General features: G+C 40.3%; 1 protein-coding gene and 2 long non-coding RNA genes across 3 annotated transcripts in view; 2 read left to right on the plus strand and 1 right to left on the minus strand.

Annotated features, from left to right (window-relative positions):
* Window positions 1-137: 137 nt before the first annotated feature.
* On the minus strand, window positions 138-7,609 carry LOC134293794 (uncharacterized). The gene is made up of 2 exons (XR_010000750.1): window positions 4,326-7,609; window positions 138-2,514 (listed from the first exon to the last, which is right to left on the minus strand). It is a non-coding gene; the product is annotated as an uncharacterized LOC134293794 (long non-coding RNA).
* Window positions 7,610-7,621: 12 nt separating this feature from the next.
* Window positions 7,622-22,780, plus strand: part of prkd2 (protein kinase D2) — a 42,468-nt gene continuing 27,309 nt past the window's right edge. Inside the window, exons 1-3 of the mRNA XM_062962493.1 lie at window positions 7,622-7,976; window positions 20,239-20,377; window positions 22,153-22,284. Of these exons, the coding sequence (XP_062818563.1) occupies window positions 7,728-7,976; window positions 20,239-20,377; window positions 22,153-22,284 (520 nt within the window). The 5' untranslated portion in view covers window positions 7,622-7,727. The remainder of the gene's footprint in view (window positions 7,977-20,238; window positions 20,378-22,152; window positions 22,285-22,780) is intronic.
* On the plus strand, window positions 20,385-21,101 carry LOC134293795 (uncharacterized). Its single transcript, XR_010000751.1, has 2 exons — window positions 20,385-20,812; window positions 20,889-21,101. It is a non-coding gene; the product is annotated as an uncharacterized LOC134293795 (long non-coding RNA).

Raw genomic sequence — 22,780 nt, forward strand, 5'->3', positions numbered from 1 at the left:
TGGGAGCTGAAGTCCAGAACTGTGCACATCATCCGAAACACTTGTCCTAGACACTTGGGAAGTGTTTGACTTGTGATTTTGTGATATGAAAGCCAGCATATCTATCTGGTCTGCTGTATCATAAAAATTAATAATAATAATAACAAAAACAACTTTATTTTTGTACTCTGCCTCCATCTCCCTGAAGGGACTCAGGGCGACTAACATGGGGCCAAGCCTAGATAATTACAAAAGAACGAAATAAAATACATACATAATACACTTCATCAGCAGATAAAAATACATCAAGATAAAAACAATTATACACAGTAACATAGTAAAAATAAAATAGTGACAATAGCATAGTGTCTGCAATCAGTCTTGCCCTGATTTTATTTGCTGCCAGGGTAAAGAGAAAGACCTTTTAAGTGACTGAGAATTTGAAATCGGGTAAAAGGTAGATCTTTTCTGCAACTGTGTTTGATTATAGGTACCATAGAACAGGCCTCCAAGAATTTAGGGAGCAGGTGAACAAGTAGTGGGGCAGATTTTCAGTTTCTGGGGCCCCACAAGCGCATCACCGACAAGCCAAAGGAGTGCCTGAGTATCTCGCATCCAACACTGCTGAGGGCATACTTTGGAATCGTAGGGCTGCAAAAGCTTGTCTGAGTTTCGGGAATGTAAGGCTGGTTAGGAGGAGCCTCCGGTGGCTCAGTGTGTTAAAGCGCTGAGCTGCTGAACTTGCAGACCGCAAGGTCCCAGGTTCAAACCTGGGGAGCGGAGTGAGTGCCCGCTGTTAGCTCCAGCTTCTGCCAACCTAGCAGTTCGAAAACATGCAAATGTGAGTAGATCAATAGGTACCGCTCCGGCGGGAAGGTAACGGCGTTCCATGCAGTCATGCCAGTGGCCACATGACCTTGGAGGTTGTCTATGGACAACGCCGGCTCTTCGGCTTAAAAATGGAGATGAGCGCTAACCCCCAGAGTTGGACACAACTGGACTTAACATCAGGGGAAACCTTTACTTTTTACCTTTTTAAGGCTGGATAGGTACATAGTCCTTTATGGTCAAATTTATTTAATTATTTATTACAATATTTACATCCCGCCCTTCTCACTCAACAGGGTACTCAGGGCGGCTTACAATAAAATGCGTATATAAAAATTGTAGAATACACTATAAATCAGTTAAAAAATTAACTTACATCGGACATTCATAAAATGCATTATAAAATACAGATAGGCGTGTTCAAGTTCAAAAGACTGGGCCTATCAATTGAGTTCCAGCGTACATACAGTAGAGTCTCACTTATCCAAGCTTCGCTTACCCAAGCTTCTGGATTATCCAAGCCATTTCTGTAGTCAATGTTTTCGATATATCATAATATTTTGGTGCTAAATTCGTAAATACAATAATTACAACATAACATTACTGCGTATTGAACTACTTTTTCTGTCAAATTTGATGTATAACATGATGTTTTGGTGCTTAATTTGTAAAATCATAACCTAATTTGATGTTTAATAGGCTTTTCCTTGATCCCTCCTTATTATCCAAGATATTCGCTTATCCGAGCTTCTGCCGGCCCGTTTATGTTGGATCAGTGAGATTCAACTGTAGTTCACAAACAAGAAAGAGCGTTTGTTTCAGTTTCAGGAGACAAACATGCCCAAAGCACTTTGTAAATGCAAATATAAAACCGGCATTGGCCATTAGTTATAAAATCATAACCTAATTTGATCTTTAATAGGCTTTTCCTTAATCCCTCCTTATTATCCAAGATATTCGCTTATCTGAGCTTCTGCCGGCCTGCTTAGCTTGGATAAGTGAGACTCTACTGTAATAGTAATTAACGCTACTAATTGTTATTCAAAAGCCTGGCCCCACAACCAAGTTTACGGAAGGTATGACTTGAACCATGTTGAGAATTTGAAGCTGTTCGTAGCCTGTGTCACGTAGTGTAATTGGATTTTGGAAAAATGGCTTTGTTGTGGAACCAAGGATTGGGGATAAAGCTTCCATGGAGACTCCTTTTCCCCATGAGAACTCTTTCAGGAGTGGATTTCTCTCGCTTCCTGTTGTCTCAGCCCTGTTTGTAAGTTGGATGTGTGTAACTTGTGGATTATATTGATTGTATTTCCCTCCCTGGGAGAAAGGGGTTGGACTGGATAGCCCTTGGGGTCCCTTCCAGGAGCCCGTGTCCTGCTTGCTTAGGCCTCTGGCCACAAATTGAGCCATGGCCGCTCTTCCCGAAGTCACAGTGACGCCAGGGCGTCTCCCGGTGAAATGCAATGCTGTCTGACCTGCTGGGCCTCCTCCTCCTCGGGTGCGTCGGAGGCAGCAAGGAGCGCATGACTGGGCCAATGGAGGTGTCACTGCCGTAGCAAAGGTGCTGCTGAGGATCCCACATGGAAACTTCCTCCTTCCTTCCTTCCTTCCTTTCTTCACTGATTCCTTTCAGTCTTTATCTTAGTAGCCCTTTCTGCCACTTTGCCTTCTTTTTGGAAGATGATGTGGCAAGAAAGTCAGAATCAGCTGCAAAGCAAAACCATATTATCTATATATATAAAAGGGTAATGGAATCACGGCACCGGACAAAACAACTAAACTAAACACCCCACAACCTCAAAAATTGACAGCACAACCTTTCATCCACGCCTCTACGTTCATACAACAAAAAGAAGAAAAAAATTAAGTCCTAGCCACAGCAACGCGTGGCCGGGCACAGCTGGTTATTTAATACACAACAAGATTATTACACAGTAAACAAGATCACTATGCTGAATTTTGTATTGGATCACACGTGGGGTGGGACGTATTAGATTCAATGGGGCATTAGATTCAGGTAAATATGGTAAACATAGTCTCCCTCCCTTGCTGTCTGCCGTCTCTTTTCCATTGATGGTAATCTGTTCTTCCAGCTTTTCCCTCTAATAAGAAGCCTAGCTGCCGGGATGATAAACGTGCTCAAAGCCTGAAAGCAATTTGCAGCGGTTATTAAAAAGGCAATTAATAATCTCTCCAGGCCTGAAATAATCTGGGCTGCCAAAAAAAGAGCTTTAATTACATCCCGGATGGAAGGAATCTAAAGTACATTTCACCTGGGCAAAATATTGTTGGAAGTGGTTTCCTTGAAAATCGGAGCTGCACGGGGCAAAATACATGTCAGGATCTAAGTGTCAATTGAAGTGTCAATATCTATTTATTTATTTATTTACAGCATTTATATCCCGCCCTTCTCACCCTGAAGGGGACTCAGGGCGGATCACATCGCACACATAAAGGCAAACATTCAATGCCATAACATAGAACAGAGACAGAAGTTTAGAGGCATTTAATCCCCTTTGGGAATATGGAACAATGTAGATGATGATAATAGTAGTAGTAGTAGTAGTAGTAGTAATAATGATGATGGTGATGATGATGAAACAGTACTGTAGGTGATGATGATGATGATGATGATGATATATTCCCTTTGGAAAAATGGAATAGTGTAGAGGATGATGATGATGATGATGATGATAGAATCAGAATGATAGAGTTGGAAGAGACCTCATGGGCCATCCAGTCCAACCCCTTGATAAGAAGCAGGATGGTGATGATGATGATGATGATGATGATAGAATCAGAATGATAGAGTTGGAAGAGACCTCATGGGCCATCCAGTCCAACCCCTTGATAAGAAGCAGGATGGTGATGATGATGATGATGATACTGATAATAGCAATAGTAATAATAGTGGAACAGTGTAGATGATGATGATGATGATGATGATAGTAATAATAGGAAACGTAGCAATAATAATAATAATGGAATGGTGTTGATGATGATAATAGTAAGAATAATAATGGAACAGTGTAGATGATAGTGATGATAGTCATAAGGGAAGTAGCAATAATAATAATAATAATAATAATAATAATAATAATAATAATAATAATAATAATGGAAAGGTGTTAATGATAATAGTAAGAATAATGGAACAGTGTAGATGATGGTGATGATAGTCATAATAGGAAAAGTAGCAATTATAATAATGGAACAGTGCAGATGATGATGATAATAGTAATAATAATAATGGAACAGTGTAGATGATAATGATTATAGAAATAATAGGGGAAGGAGCAATAATAATAATAATGGAACAGTGTAGATGACGATGACAATAATAATAGTAATAATAATAATAATAATAATAATAATAATAATAATAATAATAATAATAATGGAACAGTACAGTATAGATGATGATGATGATGATGATATTCCCTTTGGGAACATGGAACACTGTAAATTATTATTATTATTATTATTATTATTATTATTATTATTATTTTATTTCTTACCTGCCTCTCCTCATGGCTTAGATCTTTTCCAGATTACTTTTCTTGTTTTGCAAAAAAAATTAAATACCAGTTAATATTGCAGGAGATCCAGAATTTAAATCGGCAAGTAGGTACTGGGGTGTGTGTCTACACCAGGTAAGGGCAAACTTGGGAATCAATGCAGAGAATTAAATCCAATAAACACCATAAAGACGTGTCAGCCCAAATTAAATCACATACATATATATTCTAATATTTCAGGACAAGGGACCCCAAAATAGTGTTTACAGTCAAATTTAATTTTTTTTTAAGCTGGGGAAACTATTTTTAAAACTCCCAGGTGAGCATTAGACTCGAGTCAAGAAGGAACTTGCTACTTTGTGGGAAATGGGTTGGATTTCTTCATGGAGTTCCTTGGGAATCGTGACTTGGAGGAAGTTGAGACCCAATTGAATATCTGGAATATCTTTGGACCGAACAGGATGTTTCTCTATAGAGACAGGAAGGCCGGCGCGAGGGAGGAAGAGCCGGCCTTCCTTCTACGTTCTAGATTATCTGCTTTAAAGTGGATTATATGGAGCCCCTTCTATTACAGATTGATGATGATAAATGGAAGCTCTTACCTGTGTCCGCGATCCAGAGTCACCCGCAGAACAATAACACGCCACTCAGGTTTGCAGAACAAAAATACAGGAACTTTACCAATTCCAAGAGATTACAAAAACAGTAATATTTACAATGGTCCCTCTGATCGCTTACAGAAGTCCACAGTCATAAACAGTCCTTTCTCAGTCCACAAAATCTGTTTCATAGAACAATACAGTCCTGGTTCTTCACCCTCTTTTCTCAGTAGCATACAGGCCTCAAAATAGCAAGGCCTCTCTGAGTACACAGCTCTCTTCCCTGCAGTACTCAGCACTGAAAAAAACATTTCCAAACTGGTTCTGCAGCAGCAGAACAGAAACAGTATCAAATCAATCCCCAGGTCTTTGCAGGCTTGGCCAATCAGCTCCATGCACTTCATTTTCCACTTTAACACACACAGCAGACTGCCTTTGCAAATCACGACACATTCTACACTGCCATATAAAATCCAGATTATCTGCTTTGATTATAGGGCAGTGCAGATTCATATAACCCAGTTCAAAGCAGATAATGGGGATGATCTGCATGGATAATCTGGATTATATGGCAGTGTAGATCCATTCTGAGTCCACGCTGCCATATAATCCGGTTTCTGAATCCGGATTATCTGCTTTGAAGTGGATTATATGACGCCACTTCTACACTGCCATATAAAATCCAGATTATCTGCTTTGAACTGGATTATGTGGCAGTGTAGACTCACATAACCCAGTTCAAGATAATCGGTTTTGATAATCTGGATTATATGGCAGTGTAGAAGGGGCCATGGTGTTATATGGGTCTGGAGCTACACTGCCATATAAAATCCAGATGATTTTATTTGAACCGGATTATAGGGCACTGTAGACTCATATAATCTAGTATTATAGTTCAAAGCAGATAACTGGGATGATGTGCTTTGATAATCTGGATTATATGGCAGTGTGGATCCAATCTGAATCCACACTGTCATATAATCCTGTTTCTGAATCCAGATAGTTTTCTTTGAAGTGGATTATATGGAGCCCCTTCTACACTGCCATGTACAATCCAAATTACAGTATTAGCATAGCACAATATAAGCATTAAATTACTATATTGTATTATATCATTACAGTAGAGTCTCACTTATCCAACACTTGCTTATCCAACATTCTGGATTATCCAACGCATTTTTGTAGTCAATGTTTTCAATATATCGTGATATTTTGGTGCTAAAGTCATAAATACAGTAATTACTGCATAGCATTATTTCGTATTGAACTACTTTTTCTGTCAAATTTGTTGTATAACATGATGTTTTGGTGCTTAATTTGTAAAATCATAACCTAATTTGATGTTTAATAGGCTTTTCCTTAATCCCTCCTTATTATCCAACATATTCGCTTATCCAGCGTTCTGCCAGCCCGTTTATGTTGGATAAGTGAGACTCTACTGTAATATATAATTAATAATATTATTATATTGTATTAGTAGTATAATATTGTATTACATTATAATATTATTACCAATATTATATGTCTATACAATATATTATTGAGCTCCGGTGGCAGAGTGTATAAAAGCACTGAGCTGGAGACCGAAAGGTCCCAGGTTCAAGCCCCGGGAGCGGGGTGAGCGCCTGCTGTTAGCTCCAGCTTCTACCAACCTAGCAGTTCGAAAACATGCCAATGAGCACCAACCCCCAGAGTCAGACATGACTGGACTTAACGTCAGGGGAAACCTTTACCTTTACCCTATACAATATATTACATATTACAGTAGAGTCTCACTTATCCAAGACTCGCTTATCCAACGTTCTGGATTATCCAACGCATTTTTGTAGTCAATGTTTTCAATACATCATGATATTTTAGTGCTAAATTTGTAAATACAGAAATTACAACATAACATTACTGCGTATTGAACTACTTTTTCCATCAAATTTGTTGTATAACATGATGTTTTGGTGCTTAATTTGTAAAATCATAACCTAATTTGATGTTTAATAGGCTTTTCCTTAATCTCTCCTTATTATCCAACATATTCGCTTATCCAACGTTCTGCCGGCCCGTTTATGTTGGATAAGCGAGACTCTACTGTATATGGCAGTCTAGATCCATTCTGAGTCGACACTGCCATGTAATCGTGTTTCGGAATCCGGATTACCTGCTCTGAACCGGATTATGCGAGTCTACACAGCCCTACAACCCGGTTCGAAGCAGATAATCCGGATTCATAGAATCATAGATCATAGAATCATAGAATAGTAGAGTTGGAAGAGACCACATGGGCCATCCAGTCCAACCCCCTGCTAAGAAGCAGGAAATCTCATTCAAAGCACCCCCGACAGATGGCCATCCCGGCTCTGCTTAAAAGCCTCCAAGGAAGGAGCCTCCACCACGGCCCCGGGGAGAGAGTTCCACTGTCGAACAGCCCTTCTCACAGTGAGGAAGTTCTTCCTGATGTTCAGGTGGAATCTCCTTTCCTGTAGTGATTCGGTCACGGGCTGTGTAGACGGGGCCGAAGTTAGCGCGGGACGAAGGCGCTCTAACTCCTCCCTCCCCCGCGGTTCCTTTCCTTTCCTCCACTCCGGATCCACTCCGGAGCAAGGGGGGGGCGGGCCTTGCGTGACTCCAGTCCGGAGTCTCCCCATTGGCCGGGCGCCCTGCCACTCAAGGCACTTCCTTTCTGGAGGGCGGGGGCAGAGAGAGAGAGAGAGAGAGCGGGGAGCGCCTGAGGAGAGGAAAAGTTTCCCGAGAGTTTGTCTTGGGCTGCGGGAAGGGGCGCGGAGGGAGGGAGGGAGGGAGAGAGGGAGCCATGGACGCGGCGCCCACTCCCACGCAGCCGTCGCCCGCGCTCTCCCCCTCCTCCTCTTCCTGCTTCCCTCCTTCTTCTTCTTTTTCCTCCTCTCCTCCTCCTCCGTCGGTCTCTTCTTTCTCTTCCTCCTCCTCGTCCGGGGTCTCCTTCCACCTCCAGATCGGCCTCACCCGCGAGTCCGTCCTCCTGCCCGCCGCCTCCGAGGTGGCCCACGTCAAGCAGCTCGCCTGCTCCATCGTGGACCAGAAGGTGAGGAGGAAGGGGAGGAAAGAGGGAGGGGAGGGCGAGGAGCAAGGGAAGAAAAGACCACAGCCCCCTCCCCAAAAATAGTCCTGAAAGTATCCCAATCATAGAATCATAGAATAGTAGAGTTGGAAGAGACCACATGGGCCATCTAGTCCAACCCCCTGCTAAGAAGCAGGAAATCGCATTCAAAGCACCCCCGACAGATGGCCATCCAGCCTCTGCTTAAAAGCCTCCAAGGAAGGAGCCTCCACCACGGCCCCGGGGAGAGAGTTCCACTGGTGAACAGCCTTTCTCACAGTGAGGAAGTTCTTCCTGATGTTCAGGTGGAATCTCCTTTCCTGTAGTTTGAAGCCATTGTTCCATTGCATCCTAGTCTGCAGGGCAGCAGAAAACAAGCTCCCTCCCTCCTCCCTATGACTTCCCTTCACGTATTTGTACATGGCTATCATGTCTCCTCTCAGCCTTCTCTTCTGCAGGCTAAACATGCCCAGCTCTTTAAGCCGCTCCTCATAAGGCTTGTTCTCCAGACCCTTAATCATTTTAGTCGCCCTCCTCTGGACGCTTTCCAGCTTGTCAACATCTCCCTTCAACTGTGGTGCCCAAAATTGGACACAAACCTGATGGGAAGGAAGAAAAGGAGGAAGGATGGATAAAGGTTTCCCCTTACAGGGTTGTTGTATGTCTTTCGGGCTGTGTGGCCATGTTCCAGAAGTATTCTCTCCTGACGTTTCGCCCACATCTATGGCAGGCATCCTCAGAGGTTGTGAGGTCTGTTGGAAACTAGGCAAGTGGGGTTTATATATATCTGTGGAATAATGTCCAGGGTGGGAGAAAGAACTCTTGTCTGCCTGAAGCAAGTGTGAATGTTGCAATTGGCCAGCTTGACTGGCATTGAATGTCCTTGTAGCTGCAAAGCCACGAGAGTGAAGACAAAGATCCACCGAGAAGAAAAGTGTTCTTATCTACATCAAGGGAACCACTGACCACATAGGGAAGCTGATGAAGAAACACAAGGGAATTCCAGGCGGGAAACAATCAGGGCCAGCTAACGCCTCCCAACAAAGGATTCCCCCAGGCAGGAAGCAGCCAGGCTTTGAAACTGCAAGGCTATTCAGTGCTAACTAAACTGGCCAATTACAACATTCACACTTGCCTCCAAAAGACAAAAGTTCTTTCTTCCACTCACAGATACAGTAGAGTCTCACTTATCCAAGACTCGCTTATCCAAGGTTCTGGATTATCCAAGGCATTTTTGTAGTCAATGTTTTTAAAATATCGCGATATTTTGGTGCTAAATTTGTAAATACAGTAATTACAACATAGCATTACTGCGTATTGAACTACAAGTAGAGTCTCACTTATCCAAGACTCACTTATCCAAAGTTCTGGATTATCCAAGGCATTTTTACAATCAATGTTTTCAAAATATCACGATATTTTGGTGCAAAATTCGTAAATACAGTAATTACAACATAACATTACTGCGTACTGAACTACTTTTTCTGTCAAATTTGTTGTATGCCCGAAAGACATACAACAACCCTGTGATCCCGGCCATGAAAGCCTTCGACAACACGTTTCCCCTTATGTTAAAATCATAGAATCATAGAGTTGGAAGAGACCTCACGGGCCATCCAGTCCAACCCCGTCGAGAAGCAGGAAAATCTCATTCAAAGCACCCCCAACAGATAGCCATCCAGCCTGCATCAATAGGGGAATAGCGTCTAGATCCAGAGAAGTCACGTTCCCCCTCTATTCTGCCTTGGTCAGACCACACCTGGAATCACACTGTGTCCAATTTTGGGCACCTAAAATTGTGGGCGACTAAATGATTAAGGGTCTGAAGAACAAGCCCTATGAGGAGCGGCTTAAAGAGCTGGGCATGTTTAGCCTGCAGAAGAGAAGGCTGAGAGGAGACATGATGAGGGCCATGTATAAATATGTGAGGGGAAGTCATAGGGAGGAGGGAGGGAGCTTGTTTTCTGCTGCCCTGGAGACTACCCTGTTTCCCTGAAAATAAGACATCCCCAGAAAATAAGACCTAGTAGAGGTTTTGCTGAATTGCTAAATATAAGGCCTCCTCCGAAAGTAAGACCTAGCAAAGTTTTTGTTTGGAAGCATGCCCGCCAAACAGAACACCAGAGCATGCGGGATTGGTAAATGTACATACCATAGAGTGATATACATGGAAATAATGGTAATAACAAGAAATTCTTGATAGGATTCACAGTTTGTCTGGTTATGCTGGTTTGTGATGACAACTACTGTACAGTATATAGTAAATGTTCATTTTTTTGTTCAGCAATAAATGTGAATTCATCTTCATGGAAAAATAAGACATCCCCTGAAAATAAGACCTAGCGCATCTTTGGGAGCAAAAATTAATATAAGACACTGTCTTATTTTCGGGGAAACACGGTAGGAAGGATGGATAAGGTAAAGGTAAAGGTTTCCTCTGATGTTAAGTCCAGTTGTGTCTGACTCTGGGGGTTGGTGCTCATCTCCATTTCTAAGCTGAAGAGCCGGCGTTGTCTGTAGACACCTCCAAGGTCATGTGGCCGCTGGCATGACTGCATGGAGTGTCGTTACCTTCCCGCCGGAGCAGTACCTATTGATCTACTCACATTGGCATGTTTTCGAACTGCTAGGTTGGCAGGAGCTGGAGCTAACAGCAGGCGCTCACTCCGCTCCCGGGGTTTGAACCTGGGACCTTTCGGTCTGGTAGTTCAGCAGCTCAGTGCTTTAACACACTTCACCACCGGGGCTCCTAGGAAGGATGGATAGGAAGGAAGGAAGAGTGGTTCAGAAGGTAAGGATGAGGACCAAGGGAAGGAAGTGAGAGAGGCCCCTCCAAAGTCTTCCAAACTAATCCTCCGGTGGCCTAGGGGATAAAAGCCTTGTGACTTGAAGGTTGGGTTGCTGACCTGAAGGCTGCCAGGTTCGAATCCCACCCGGGGAGAGCGCGGATGAGCTCCCTCTATCAGCTCCAACTCCATGTGGGGACACGAGAGAAGCCTCCCACAAGGATGGTAAAACATCAAAACATCCAGGCGTCCCCTGGGCAACATCCTTGCAGACAGCCAATTCTCTCACTCCAGAAGCAACTCCGGTTGCTCCTGACACGAAAAAAAAAAGTCTTCCAAACCTGATGGAAAGGATGGGAAGAAGGAAGGAAGACTGGATCAAAAGGTAGGAATGAGGCACAAGGAAAGGAAGACCCCTTCCACACAGCTGAATAAAATCCCACATTTTCTGCCTTTAACTGGAATACAGTAGAGTCTCACTTATCCAATGTTCTGGATTACCCAACGCATTTTTGTAGTCAATGTTTTCAATGCATTGTGATATTTTGGTGCTAAATTTGTAAATACAGTAATTACTACATAGCATTACTGCATATTGAACTACTTTTTCTGTCAATTTCTTGTAAAACATGATGTTTTGGTGCTTAATTTGTAAAATCATAACCTATTTGATGTTTAATAGGCTTTTTCTTACTCTCTCCTTATTATCCAACATATTCGCTTATCCAACGTTCTGCCGGCCCGTTTATGTTGGATAAGTGAGACTCTACTGTATTACATTTATTATTTTTCTATATTATTGTTACTACTATTACATTTATTTTACTCTATTTTTATTAATATTAATACATTTATTATTTCGCTCTGATCTTATTATTATTGCATTTATTACTTTATTCTATTTATTATTACATGTATTCTTTTCCTGTATTTATTATTATTATTACATGTCTTATTTTACTCTATTATTATTAAAAGGATACATAAGCACATTGACATTGAAGAAGATGAGAATAATGATTGGATCAGAGTCTGAGAGTCTAATCTTAAATTTGAGCTTGATGTAAATATTCAACAACATTTAACCTACTGATGCCTCAATTTATGTAATTTTATTGGTATCTATTTTTATTTCTGAAATTTACCACCCTCGGCTTATACTGGAGTCAATGTTTTCCCAGGTTTTTTTGTGTGGTAAAATTAGGTGCCTTGGCTTATATTTGGGTCGGCTTATACTCAAGTATATACGGTATATATTATTATTACACACATATATGTTATTATATATGGTTATATATTATTATATTATTTGTCTACTCCAGGCCTGGGCCAACTTTGGCCCTCCAGGTGTTTTGGACTACAACTCCCAGCATTCCTAACAGCCTCAGGCCCTTTCCTTTCCCTCCGCAGCCGCTTAAGCGGCTGCGGGGGGAAAGGAAGGGGCCTGAGGCTGTTAGGAATGCTGGGAGTTGTAGTCCAAAACACCTGGAGGGCCAAAGTTGGCCCAGGCCTGGTCTACACTGTCAAGCGTAGGCATGAATGTGGATGTTTTCTTGTGGGAAAAGGAGCGGAAATGGCTTTGGAGAGGCTGTCCGCTCTGCTCAGGAAAGGGAAACGCTCTTGGCCTCTAAAAACGGACGAGAGATAATAGCCGGGAAGGACAGGATCCTCCCTCCTCCACATCCTTTGAGGAAACCCAGACGCCCTGTCTGCAGGATAATGGGAGGGAGAGTTTAGGTTGTGTCCTCAAAGGTCTGAATCACTGGGTTGCTGTGAGTTTTCCAGGCTGTCTGGCCGTGCTCCAGAAGCATTCTCTCCTGACGTTTCGCCCACATCTGTGGCAAGCATCCTTAGAGGTTGTGAGGCCTGCTGGAAACTAGGCATGTGGGATTTATATACAGTAGAGCAGGGGTCCCCAAACTTTTTAAGCCGAGGGCCAGTCCACAATCCTTCAGACTGTTGAGGGGCCGGATTATCATTTGAAAAAAACAAACAAACAAATTCCGATGCACACTGCACATGTCTTACTTGTAGTGCAAAAACAACAACAACAACAACAACAAGAAAAATGAAAGAATACAATATTTAAAAATAAAAACACTTTTAACCAACATACATTGATCAGGATTTCAATGGGAAGTGTGCTCCTGCTTCTGGCCAATGAGATAGTCAAGTTAATTAGGATTGTTGTTGTTGTTGTTGTTGTTGTGTGACTTCAAGTCATTTCAGACTTTGGGCGAGCCTAAGTCTAAAATTTATTTATTTATTATTTATTTATTTACTGCATTTATTTACTACACTTGTATCACACCCTTCTGACCCCAAAGGGGACTCAGAGTGGCTTACAAATTATATGTACATACAATATATTATATTATTAGCATAGCACAATATTAGCATTATATATTACTATATTGAATTATGCCACTATACTGTAATATTATTAGTAATATTATATGTAATATAGAACATATAATTAATATTATTATATGGTATTATTATTAGTGTTATATTGTATTACATTATAATATTATTATCAATATTATATGTATATACAATATATTATATTATAAAACTGAGGGCGGGGGCCAGGTAAATGACCTCCGAGGGCCGCATCCGGCCCCCGGGCCTTAGTTTGGAGACCCCTGCAGTAGAGTCTCACTTATCCAAGCTAAACGGGCCGGCAGAAACTTGGATAAGTGAATATCTTGGATAATAAGGAGGGACTTGGCAGCATTGAGCTAAGGCAGTCCAAGTAATGCCAAACTCCATGTATTTCACTAGCATTACTTGGACTACCTTAGCTCAATGCTTAGCTCAATATACTTGAGTGTAAGCCGACCCGAATATAAGCCGAGGAACCTAATTTTACCACAAAAAAACTGGGAAAACATTGACTCCAGTATAAGCCGAGGATGGTAAATTTCAGAAATAAAAATAGATACCAATAAAATGACATTGAGGCATGCCAAACTCCATGTATTTCACTAGCATTACAGTAGAGTCTCACTTATCCAACACTCACTTATCCAGCGTTCTGGATTATCCAAGCCATTTTTGTAGTCAATGTTTTCAATATATCGTGATATTTTGGTGCTAAATTCATGAATACAGTAATTACTACATAGCATTATTGCGTATTGAACTACTTTTTCTTCCCAATTTGTTGTATAACATGATGTTTTGGTGCTTAATTTGTAAAATCATAACCTATTTTGATGTTTAATAGGCTTTTTCTTAATCTGTCCTTATTATCCAACATATTTGCTTATCCAACGTTCTGCCGGCCCGTTTATGTTGGATAAGTGAGACTCTACTGTACTTGGACTGCCTTAGCTCAATGCTGCGAAGTCCTGGGAGTTGTAATTTGGTGAGTCAATGTCAACACCGTTTGGCAGGGAAGCCGAATGACCTTGTTGAATTACAACTCCCATTGCATTGAGATGTGGACACACCAGCAACCTTGTTGATGTTGTTATATTTATTGTTACAGGTAGGGAAAGGGAAAGATTTTCCCCTGACATTAAGTCTAGTCGTGTCTTAATAAAAATAATCTTAATATATCTTAATTAAAAATAAATAATAATAATAAATGATGCCGATAATAATAGTGATAATGATGATAACAATAACCTATGATGATGATTATAATGATAATGGTGATAATAATATATAATGATGATCATAACAATACAGTAGAGTGTCATTTATCCAAGTTAAACGGGCCGGCAGAACCTTGGATAAGTGAATATCTTGGATAATAAGGAGGGATTAAGGAGAAGCCTATTAAACGTCAAATTAGGTTATGATTTTACAAATTAAGCACCAAAACATCATGTTATACAACAAATTTGATAGAAAAAGTAGTTCAATACACAGTAATGTTATGTTGTAATTACTGTATTTACGAATTTAGCACCAAAATATCGTGATATTTTGAAAACATTGATTGTAAAAATGCCTTGGATAATCCAGAACCTTGGATAAGTGAGTCTTGGATAAGTGAGACTCTACTTGTAGTTCAGTACGCAATAATGCTATAATGCAATTACTGTATTTACGAATTTAGCACCAAAATATCACGATATATTGAAAACATTGACTACCAAAATGCCTTGGATAATCCAGAACCTTGGATAAGCAAGTCTTGGATAAGTGAGACTCTACTTGTAGTTCAATACACAGTAATGCTATGTTGCAATTACTGTATTTACGAATTTACCACCAAAATATCACGATATTTTGAAAACATTGACTACCAAAATGCCTTGGATAATCCAGAACCTTGGATAAGCGAGTCTCTACTTGTAGTTCAGTACGCAGTAATGTTATGTTGTAATTACTGTATTTACAAATTTAGCACCAAAATATCACAATATATTGAAAACATTGACTACAAAAATGCCTTGGATAATCCAGAACCTTGGATAAGCGAGTCTTGGATAAGTAAGATTCTACTGTATCTGTGAGTGGAAGAAAGAACTTTTGTCTTTTGGAGGCAAGTGTGAATGTTGTAATTGGCCACCTTAGTTAGCACTGAATAGCCTTGCAGCTTCAAAGCCTGGCTGCTTCCTGCCTGGGGGAATCCTTTGTTGGAAGGCGTTAGCTGGTCCTGATTGTTTCCTGCCTAGAATTCCCTTGTGTTTCTTCATCAGCTTCCCTATGTGGTCAGTGGTTCCCTTAAGAACACTTTTCTTCTTGGTGGATCTTTGTCTTTACTCTCGTGGCTTTGCAGCTCCAAGGCCATTCAATGCCAGTCAAGCTGGCCAGTTGCAACATTCACACTTGCTTCAGGCAGACAAGAGTTCTTTCTCCCACCCTGGACATCATTCCACAGATATATAAATCCCACTTGCCTAGTTTCCAACAGACCTCACAACCTCAGAGGATGCCTGCCATAGATTTGGGTGAAACGTCAGGAGAGAATGCTTCTGGAACATGGCCATACAGCCCGGAAAACTTATAGCAACCCAGTGATTCCAGCCATGAAAGCCTTCAACAACACATATTATGACACAAAGACATAGTATGACACAGCAAACGAGATATATTTGCTGGATTTCATATCACAAAATCACAAGTCGAACACTTCCCAAATATTTAGGACTATGTGATATATTTTTGGATGATGCACTCATATCCCAGTCAGGTGGCCTTTTGCAGTTGACAGATCATAATTTTGTCAATGATTATTATTTCCAAATGATGGCTGAGATCTTTTGGCACGGCACCCAATGTGCCGATTACCACTGGGACGTTGTTGTTTTTGTTTTTGTTGTTGTTGTTGTTGTTGTTGTTATTATAATATTTCTTTATACTCCGCTTTATTTTCCCAAAGGGGACTCAAAGCCCCATGGCATAAAAGCATTGATATACAATTTAAAATATACAAACATAAAGCAGGATTAAACACCAAACAGTATTTAAAAATTCAGTTAAAATCCATCAAACATATTCAAAGTGAGTAGGGCCACAATCCACCTTCCATATTTATTTAATTGTTTTTTGGATGTTGATCAGTCTGTTTTCTTTAAGAATATGTAGGTCTTTTAATATGTAGGACTCTCTAACCAAATTCCAGGCATTTGCTATTCATTTGAAAGCATTTAACATGACAAGCCTATGTTCAACCTTTGGCAGAAGTTAGCCATAGATATTAGATACATTATTATTATTATTGTTGTTGTTGTTGTTATTTTATGTCACAGTAAACAAGATAGATATGCTGGATTTTGTATCACAAAATCACAAGTCAAACACTTTCCAAGTGTCTAGGACTGTGTGATGTATTTTCGGATGATGCGCGCAGATCCCAGTCGGGTGGCCTTTTGCAGTTGGCAGATCGTAATTTTGTCATTGTCTATTGTTTCCAAATGCCAGCTGAGATCTTTTGGCACGACACCCAATGGGCCGATCACCACCGGGACCATTATTATTATTATTATTATTATTATTATTATTATTATTATTATTATTTGAAACACAACAAGATGAGTCCACAGCAGACACTCTGCTGGCTGTTGTATTGGATCACACGTCGGACACTTATTATTATTATTATTATTATTATTACTACAGTATTATTATATTTATACACCACTTTATCTCTTCTGCATGAGACTCAGGCCCCTCCTATGCTGCCGTAAAAAAACTAGATTATCTGCTTTGAATTGTATTCTATGGCAGTGTAAACTCAGATAATCCAGTTCAAAGCAGATAATGTGGATTATCAACTCTGATCATGTGTATTATATGGAAGTATAGACAGGCCCTCAAAGTGGCTTAACATAAAAGCATCGGCATATAATTTAAAATCTACCAATATGCAAACATTACAACAGGATTAAATATAAACAATATTTAAAAATTTTGAGTGGAAGTCCATTAAAACATTTCAGAGTTAAAAACCACAGCGGTGTACTATAACTCCCAGAATCCCCATTGCAGCCATTATGTTTCCCTATTTAGTACCTTCCTTTATGATGAATAATGAACTTTTCTTGTTGTGTTCCTAAAAGGAATATATGACTTATAATGAGAGTGATATTTCTGTGATGCTCAGTACTACAACTCCCAAAATCCTCTACCTAAATGCAACCCCCCGTTTTATCTATCTAATGCCTTCTCCCATTGCCATATAGGCATTTTCTCCCATTTATATAATGGAGTTGGACATTGGACTCTGGCTCTGGAAACGTGGGTTCGAATGTTATGAAAACCTATAGGGTGACCTTAGACAAGTCTCACTCTCCCAGCCTCAGAAAAACCCATATAGGTTTGCCATAGGTCGGAAAGTCAGAGTGCATTCATATCATTGAGTTAATGCAGTTTGGCACAATTACAAGTCAATGCTATGGAATAATGGGAGTTGTAGTTTTTTTGATGCTTCATCAAACTACAAATCTCAGACTTTTTCCATGCAAACCACATATGTTCAGTGTTTTCATTTGTGAAATGTCGGCAGTTATACGGCTATACAGTAGAGTCTCACTTATCCAACATAAACGGGCTGGCAGAATGTTGGATAAGCGAATATGTTGGATAATAAGGGAGCACTAAGGAAAAGCCTCTTAAACATCAAATTAGGTTATGATTTTACTAATTCAGCACCAAAACATCATGTTAGACAACAAATTTGGCAGAAAAAGTAGTTCAATATGCAGTAATGCTATGTAGTAATTACTGTATTTATGAATTTAGCACCAAAATATCACGATATATTGAAAACATTGACTACAAAAATGTGTTGGATAATCCAGAACGTTGGATAAGCGAGTGTTGGATAAGTGAGACTCTACTGTATATCTTTCTCAGGCCTCAGCGAGAAGGAAGGAAAGAAGGGGGGGAATAGTGGAGGTCAACCGGAACGAAAATACAGGTTTCGGGCCTTTTTTGAGTTAAAAATAAGTGCCTCGATTTGCATAGCGGCCTGCAAGGCTGGAGAGTACCTTATATATCCCGTCCATAAACCGACACACATACATGCTTTCACCATGATGTTTTCCTCTGTTAATGTTTTATTATAATTTCCCTTATAGTCCATACTATAACTACCACCATAAAATATCCTGGGACTCAAGGCTGCTCACAAAAGCAAAAGTTTAATGTTTCAGGTGCAAATTTCCACGCAGTTTTGAGATTTGTCATATATGCCATCGTGGCCAATTGAAACCAGTCCGTGTTTTTACATGTTGACTCATCCTTCAAATAAGTTTACTCTATTCGGGTGCCAGCTCTGCGGGTTCGTCTACAACAAACTTCAGCCCTCCAGGTGTTTTGGACTTCAACTCCCACAATTCCTAACAGCCGGTAGGCTGTTAGGAATTGTGGGAGTTGAAGTCCAAAACACCTGGAGGGCCCAAGTTTGCCCATTCCTGGTCTACACTGTCATATTGATACGGTTTGACGCCGCTTTTATCTGCCACGGTTCAAGGATCTGGAATCCTGGGAGTTGTAGTTTGATGATTTGTAGTTCTCTTTGGCAGAGAAGGCCGAAGATTTTGTAAAACTACACCTCCTCAGATTCTATAGCATTGGACCGTGGCAGGAAAAGTGGGATCAAACTGCACTATTATTATTACTGTTGTTGTTGTTGTTGATAATAATAATAATAATATACAATGGCTTTAAACTACAGGAAAGGAGATTCCACCTGAACATTAGGAAGAACTTTCTAACTGTGAGAGCTGTTTAGAAGTGGAACTCTCTGCCACATAGTGTCATGGAGGCTCCTTCTTTGGAGGCTTTTAAGCAGAGACTGGATGGCCATCTATCGGGGGTGCTTTGAAGGCGATTTCCTGCTTCTTGGCAGAATGAGGTTGGACTGCATGGCCAATGAGGTCTCTTCCAGCTCTAGGATTCTATGATTCTATGATACTGTATAGATATACTGTGTGTGTATACACACACACACATATACATATATGAAGTACACACAGACATACAGACACAGTATTTCTATACCATGTAAATAATAATAATATACTATGTAGTTATACTGTGTATGCAGACATATATACACATATACAAATATATAGTACACACACACAGTATTCTACGCTGTGTAATAAATAATAATGGTAATGATAATACAGTTTGACCCCACTTAAACTAGTTGAATACAACAACAACAACAACAACAACAACAATATACACTGTGTGTGTGTATATATATGTATGTATGTACACACACACATATACACAGATTTCTCCATTGTGTAATAATACAGTTTGACCCCACTTGAACTGTCATGGTTCAATATTATGAAATCTTTGAACAACAACAACAATTAGATATACTCTGTGTGTATATATATACACACATATATACGTATACACATATACACGCAGAGACATATGCGCAGAGTACATCTACATAATATTACACAGTGTAGATATATTGTGTGTGTATATATATTCCTATGTATATATTCATGTATAGGCATACACAAAGAGTACAGCTACGTATTATTATTATTATTACATATTACTATTATTATTATATGGAAGAAGCCAGTATAGAGCTGCACATGCATTTTAATGCATTCAGTATCCTAGCAATAGAAATGGTAAATGTTATAATGTTAGAATTGCGTAGTGGCAAGGCATTGCCATCCACGCATTATACTAAGTGCTCCTTTCTTCTCTTGGTCAAAGCTTCGGCTTCCAATGAGCCACTTCATTTGGGAGTTGTAGTGTACCAAGAAGTGAGCTGAGTTTATTTGAAGACCGGTGGCCACTGTTGTCCTATCTGGGCCGGCAATATTTACCTTGAGTGGCCTCCAGAGATTTATTTCCTCCCTTCTTATCTAGGAACATGCGATCTTGAAACTACTCCCCGCAAAGCATATTTGCCTTACTTCCGCGCAGTGATTTCAGTCCACAGGTGCTGCCCAGGTGAGCTGCCCTGTCTCGCCTTGCTTCGTTTCATCCATCCATCCATTTCTTCTTGTCTTTGGCAGTTCCCAGAGTGCGGCTTCTATGGTCTCTATGACAAGATTCTGCTCTTCAAACATGACCCATCGTCCACAAACATCCTCCAGTTGGTCCGAGCCGCCAGCGATATTCAGGAGGGTGACCTGGTGGAAGTGGTGCTCTCAGGTGAGGAATAAACAGACAGGAATCTGTATTGATGATCTCAGGTGAGGAATAGAAATGAATCTGTATTGATGCTCTCAGGTAAGGTATAGGTAGGCAGGAATCTGTATTGATGCTCTCAGATGAGGAATAAACAGACAGGAATCTGTATTGATGATCTCAGGTGAGGAATAGACATAAATCTGTATTAATGATCTCAGGTAAGGTATAGGTAGGCAGGAATCTGTATTGATGTTCTCAGGTGAGGAATAGACAGGAATCTGTATTGATGATCTCAGGTGAGGAATAGAAATGGATCCGTATTGATGCTCTCAAGTGAGGAATAAATAGACTTGAATCTGTATTGGTGCTCTCAGGTAAGGTATAGGTAGGCAAGAATCTGTATTGATGCTCTCAAGTGAGGAATAAACAAAGAGGAATCTGTATTGATGCTCTCAGGTGAGCAATAGACATGAATCTGTATTGATGATCTCAGGTAAGGTATAGGTAGGCAGGAATCTATTGATGCTCTCAGGTGAGGAAGAGACATTAATCTATATTGATGATCTCAGGTAAGGTATAGATAGGCAAGAATCTGTATTGATGCTCTCAAGTGAGGAAGAGACATGAATCTATATTGATGATCTCAGGTGAGGAATAGACATGAATCTGTATTGATGATCTCAGGTAAGGTATAGATAGGCAAGAATCTGTATTGATGCTCTCAGGTGAGGAAGAGACATGAATCTATATTGATGATCTCAGGTGAGGAATAGACATGAATCTGTATTGATGATCTCAGGTGAGGAATAAACAAACATGAATCTGTATTGATGCTGTCAGGTGAGGAATAGACATGAATCTGTATTGATGTTCTCAGGTGAGGAAGAGATGGATAAGAATTTGTATTGATGTTCTCAGGTGAGAAACAGGTAGCAGTATCTATTGTACTCAGGTAAGGAACAGGTGGATAAAGAATCTGTGTTGATGCTCTTATGTGAGGAATAAATAGACAGGAATCTGTATTGATGCTCTCAGGTAAGGAAAAGGTAGACAGGTATCTGTATTTATGTTCTCAGGTGAAAAAGAGGTAGACAGGTGTCTGTATTGTTCTCAGGTAAGGAACAGGCAGATAGTTATATGTATTGATGCTCTCAGGTAAGGGACAGGTAGACAGGAATCTGTATTTCTTCTCTCAGGCCAAGAATAAATAGACAGGAAACTTATTTTATGCTCTCAGTTGAGGAATAAATAAACAGGGATTTGTATTGATGCTCTCAGGTGAGGAACAGGTAGACAGGCATCTGTATTGTTCCCAGGTAGGGAACAGGTAGATAATAATAAAACTATAATAAAACTTATTTGCATTCTGCCCTATCACCTCAGGGAGACTCAGGTAGATAAGAACCTGTATTGATGCTCTTAGAGGAAGAATAAATAGGCAGGGATTGTTTTGATGCTCTCAGGTAGATAGAACTCTGCATTGATACTCTCAGGTAAAGATCAGGGAGATAGGAATCTCTATTGATGCTCTCAGGGGAGGAACAGGTAGATCGAATTTGTATTGATGCTCTCAGGTAAGATGCAGAGAGACAAGAATTTGTACTGATGCTCTCAGGTAAGGAATGCAAGAGAGGAATCTGACCTGATGCTAGAAACCGTTTTGTACCTAATTCGTTGTTCATAATTGCTTTGAAATCATTTCTTTTAAAAGTTGTGTAATTCAATATAGAACGACACAAGTTCAAAGCTTTCCTTTCTAAAGTGGTTGTATCTTTTCTTCTTGCTTCCTGCCTCAGCCGCAGCCACTTTCGAAGACTTCCAGATCCGTCCACACGCCCTTAATGTGCATTCGTACCGGGCGCCCGCCTTCTGCGACCATTGCGGGGAAATGCTCTTCGGGTTGGTGCGCCAAGGCCTCAAATGCGACGGTACGGAGAATTTTATTCGTAGGATGGGATAGACATATATGGCTTTAATATGCCCTCCTTTATGAACCTAGGATTTCAAAAAAAGCTCTTTCTTTCATGCCATTATGGGGCATTTGGGGACATGTTTTGGGGTCATTTGGGGTCAAGGAGAGGCCATAGACTTCAAATGACCCCAGTTGTTGATGTTTTATTGTTGATTGATCTGTTTTACTGTTTTGCTTTTGCTTTTATATTGTTGTGCTTGACCCCATGTGAGCCACCCCGAGTCCCTTCGGGGAGATGGGGCGGGGTATAAGAATAAAGTTGTTGTTGTTGTTGTTGTTGTTGTTATTATTATTATTATTATTATTTTCTATGCATAAAACGGCACTAAGAACTTCATAGAAAACCCTAGTCTCAAAGGAGATATACAGGGCAAGATCTGGAGTTAAACCAAGGCCAAGCCTGGCTGGAGTACAGCTCCCATTATCCTTTGCTATTGTCTAGGATGGGAGTT

Source organism: Anolis carolinensis, unplaced genomic scaffold (genome assembly GCF_035594765.1).
Source record: "Anolis carolinensis isolate JA03-04 unplaced genomic scaffold, rAnoCar3.1.pri scaffold_10, whole genome shotgun sequence".
Taxonomy (NCBI): Eukaryota; Metazoa; Chordata; class Lepidosauria; order Squamata; family Dactyloidae; genus Anolis; species Anolis carolinensis.